Source organism: Sinocyclocheilus anshuiensis, unplaced genomic scaffold (assembly GCF_001515605.1).
Source record: "Sinocyclocheilus anshuiensis isolate Anshui unplaced genomic scaffold, SAMN03320099.WGS_v1.1 scaffold660, whole genome shotgun sequence".
Classification (NCBI taxonomy): Eukaryota; Metazoa; Chordata; class Actinopteri; order Cypriniformes; family Cyprinidae; genus Sinocyclocheilus; species Sinocyclocheilus anshuiensis.
In genome coordinates, this window is record NW_015557099.1 from 120,742 (window position 1) to 125,522 (window position 4,781).

The 4,781-nt window shown below is 37.8% G+C and overlaps 1 protein-coding gene across 2 annotated transcripts in view; it reads right to left on the bottom strand.

The window, feature by feature from the left end:
• Positions 1-6: 6 nt before the first annotated feature.
• Positions 7-4,781, bottom strand: part of LOC107677501 (probable cation-transporting ATPase 13A3) — a 47,424-nt gene continuing 42,649 nt past the window's right edge. Inside the window, exons 33-34 of one of the 2 annotated variants that reach the window (XM_016472423.1) lie at positions 3,770-3,862; positions 7-1,639 (exon numbers count right to left, since the gene is read on the bottom strand). In XM_016472423.1, the coding sequence (XP_016327909.1) occupies positions 1,439-1,639; positions 3,770-3,862 (294 nt within the window). In that variant the 3' untranslated portion in view covers positions 7-1,438. The remainder of the gene's footprint in view (positions 1,640-3,769; positions 3,863-4,781) is intronic. The other variant, XM_016472424.1, reaches the window with a different exon arrangement.

Below are 4,781 nucleotides of genomic sequence, written 5' to 3' on the forward strand. Positions count from 1 at the left end.
CTAAGCAAAATGACTGACCAAAACTTCACATGCAACAATACAAACTGTCAAAGAAAAAAAACAAAGGTGACCACCTGATACTCTTTAGTGGTTCATTTCAGGAACAACACAAGTACAATTTTATATATATATATTTCCTTCAAATAAACCAAAAAAGATACACTGAGGCAAGCTTGCAAATGTTGAGGATAGTTGAACTGCACTGCATAAATTATGCAAGTAAATCACATCTGGAAGAAGGGAAGGGATCATCTGCAACATTTTGAACCTTCAGTTTGTTATTTAGGATTTAAAAAATTGCTTTTTTTCATAGATTAGCAGCAAAACCATTAATAATTCATGCACAAGTAATACTGTAATCTGGCCAATTTTGAGTGATTTCACTGGCAGCCTGATTTGATTTGGATTGCAAAATTTGAACATACAATTTTCAGATAGTCCCCACCTCAAACAAAGACTCCAGTTTAAAGCTCTATCATTTGTACATTTTCCTAATGAATGTGCCCTAAATATCTTTGTGAACAATCAATGCACCTGAGCCCCTTCCAGCCGATTCCCAATGCAATTCCTAGAAATGCGTCATTGCAAATATGATGACGCTGAAAAAACCAGGACTTGCCGTGACACTGTTTTCAACAGAAATTGGTAAAAAGTTTCAGGATGGACCAAATCAAAACCCATCACTGGATACTGTGCCAGGAGAGGTGAACAAAACACAAACAACTTTCACAATGTTTGGCCTTTCTCACCTGAATCCCACCTCGATTCTTCCATGGGAAGAGATATGAAAAGTAAAGATCGTGTGTAATTATATATATCTACCTCGATATATTTGTAAAAACGAGCTGGCTGTAAATGAAGCTGGATCTTGGATTCTGTGAGTCACTAGAGTTTGGTTTGGTTTGTTCCGCATGCAGCGATGGTTTTCAAAGCGTTTGCGTGCAGCCCCTGCTGCGCAGCCTGTAGAGATGATGGGCTACCAACTACATTACAGGACGTCGCTTGAAATCCAGTGAAGAGCTGATATCCGTAGGAGAGCCACCAGGTCCATGAAATCATGGAGAAGGTGATGTAAAGAGCCACATTTGGTAGAGTTCAATCACTTTGCGGTCTACTTGATGTCTTAAGGGGATATCGGTGACAAACCGCATTCCAGTGTGGGCGGAGCTTCCACAGTTCCCAGCCTGTGAACCCCGCCCACTAAAAAAACAAAACAAAACAATCTTGAGCAGCAGGAAAAAAAATAAATAAATCAAAGAAGAGAGACAATGAATCACCTCAAGATATCTTTGAGGTGCTAATACAAACTCTCCTTTGCAGGTTTTTGGTGTCTTTTTCGTATCTCTTTTAACAAAACTGTTATTATTTGACTGTTTCATTTGTTTAAAGGTATCCCTGGTGGTTTAGACATGCGATACGGAGTGTGTTGGTGGAAACGCTAGGAAACGGCCTCGATCTGGTAGGAGCAGTCATCCGGATGAGGGGTGAGTTTGGCTTCAGTAGTGCTCTTAGGTTTGGGAGGCCAGTCAGGATCCACGCTCAGCTCTTGGGCCAGGTGCATGTACCGGGCCTTGGGCACTTTTTTCTGCCGGCAGCAGAGCCAGGAGAGGCATTTCGTTCCAAACATGTCTATTCCTTCCTATAGACACACATACATACACACCGGCCAGGGGGATGTGGAGAGGAGAAGAGAAGATAACAAGAAGTCTGGTTTTATCATTTCCTTCAAAGAACAGAATTCAAACCTGTCATGGAAACACTAAGCTATAACAAAATAAGATGAGATATTCATTTTCATATGCAGAAACAAAGTCAGAGCCTTTGGTCTGTCTGTACAGTATGTCATGCCTCTGAGCACATGCAAGGGTAATGACTCTTTATGCTTATTAAAATTAATACCAAAATGCTTGCTTTAGCTACTTTTGAAGCTCACATGGCATTAAAAACAATGTTCCGGGTTCAAATCCATAGCATGCGGACAGTTACCACAGAAAATAATTGGAGTTTTTAAAACAAGCAAAAGTTGTGTATAAAGTAATGCGCCTACAACACAAGTATATGGGGTAGGCCACTGCACTGGGATAAATATTAATTATAAAATTGTAGACAGAAGACATTAAAATGGTACTTGTGTGATAAAACTATTTATAAAGCTAATGTAGTAAAGTATGAACACAAGTTAATTCACCTGTTGGCATATTTTGGTATGGAAGGATTGATATTTTTTGTTGAAGAAGTGCTTCAACAAAATGATGAACAATGCATTTCATTTTGTGAACCCATCTGGAGGCCCAGCTCCATGGACTTCCATTGAAATTGCGTTACTGTAAGCAATTTTTGCTTATTTGTACATTCTCGTCAAAATAATTTTTAATGGTAATCAAAGGCAGGCCACAAAGCTCGCTTTAAACCCGGAACATCCCTTTAAAGGAATATTCCAGGTTATGTGCAATTTAAAGTCTATTATAGCTTAATGATTATTATATTATAACTTTCACTATATCAGCAGTTATGAAACTGTTAAATAAAAATGACAATAGCACAACACAGAACTACTAAAACTTCAATTAAAATGAAGAACTGAAAATATAAAAATAAAATTTAAGATAAAATTCAAAATATAAATAAAAAGTATATAGTAATACAAAAAAAACCCTACTACAAACACTGCTCAGTATTTGTATGAGGACACCACAACACGTTTTACATGTGCTTTTCAGATGCAACCTCAAAAAATAAAATTGGTAACTTGCAAGCAGAAGTTTATCCAACTAGAAAAGTAGTCCCACTTTAAAAAGACGATTCGAGCAAGTAAAAATAATGAAAATCAGCAGGCCAGACTAATTTTGAACCCCGAACATTCATTTAAAGGAAAAATCTGAGTTATTTACCCTTTAATGTCTATGACAACTTTACTATTCACTACCGTTCAAAAGTTTGCGATTGGTAAGATTTGAACTTTTTTTTTTAGGAAATCTCACCAAGGGTGCATTTATTTGAAAAAAAAAAAAAAAATACTGTAAAAATGTAATATTCTGAAAAATTATTATAATTTTAAACAACGGTTCTAGTAATGTTTGAAATAAATGTAATTTATTCCTGGCGGCAACGAATGGAAGTCTCAAAGGCAAAAAATGCTGAATAAAAAGATATTAATATAAAAAAAGAAATAAATAAATATAACCACAAACTTTCGAACATGATACCAGAAATGGGACTTTTCATAAAAGACTAGTTACGTAGTACTGCAAACGCTACATTAGTTACACAAAACCAATAGTTCACAAAAACAAACTTCTTCCCATAGACATTAAGTTGCAAACAACCCGGAAAGTTCCTTTAACCAAACCAGATGCTTAAATCAACACACACAACACAATGTATCAGAACATTAGTGCAAGTTTTGCGATTCACCGAGTTAGACATTAAGCATTGCTCTGTCTGGCACATACCTGCACCGTCACTGCAGTTTAAACAGACGCAGAGCTTACACATGTACGCAGTAGTTGCCACTACAGAAGGAGCATTAGAGGAAAATGGGGGGGGAGTGGGGTAATCGTAAGCCCCCAGAGCATGACAAAACAAGAGGGTGCACTAGAGAGCGTTCAGAAAAATCATGTTGGCGCATGCAAGGCCAAACTTTAAGACAGGGTGCTGGGTGAGAGGGAGAGAGAAGAGGAGGAGGAGGTAGGAAAGGGGGAAAAGAGTGAAAGTGGACACCAGGAAGTGAAAAGGCAACGGTGAACAGAAGTGTCAGATTTTTCCCAACCTGTGGTGTCGGGCCTGCAGGGGAGACGCCATAGCTGCCCTGCTTGTCTCTGCTGAACACATGCTTCCATAAGATGACGTCAAGCACGACGGTCTAAAGAATATCGCAGTAGGGCGGAAAGAATGAAGAAAGCTACGGATCACATGGCTAGCAAAAGATTTATGGTCATCATTTGTTTCTGCTTTTTCCTTGTCAATTGCAAAACTAAATACATTTCTTGAAAGGGCAGTGATTTTTTGGAATGTGTGTTAGTTTAAGAAAAACAGTGGAGGCAAGAGAATTACGTTATTCTGCACTAAAGGTCATCAGTTCATTGGCAATGAACATACAGCAAGATCACAGGGAGTCCCACTGATTGGCTGTTGTAGTCTAGTGTTCTACTGATTGACAGGTGAGAGAGAACGGCGTGACCTGTAGTTAGCACCAGGAAGTCATCAGGATCTAAAAGGCGAAGCAAACAGCCACTATGCCACTACCATGATTGCTGCCATTTCTTAATCAGGGTGAGGAGTTTTCGCCCAAAGATGACAAGAATAATTGAACTCTTTCTTTGGGATTCAGAGGCAGAAGGAGCTGCTGATGGAATCAGACACGCTGTACAATACATGGCCTGGCTGTACGGGGTACAATATTAATGCTGTTTCCTTATCCTGTGGATCAGCCTCAGCAGAGCGGAATTAACTTCTGTATAGGGATGGGAATCATAAGAAATTTTGGCTTCTTATTTTCATTAATGATTCTTTTAGTGCTGATAGCTACTGATTTTAATATTGTTATACCATATACATATATTGAACTGAATTACATTTATATTTGAGTGAACTTATTTATAAGCAATGCTTAATAGATAATCATATGAATTACAAATAATAAAAATTATTTAAAAAAAGAGCAACTTATTACAACAAAAATCAGATGTTCAGATATTAATTCAGTAATTTCAACAAATAACTGCCTTTTTAGACAGATGAGTCTGAGACTCATTGTTTCTGAATTGATGGAAAAATCATAA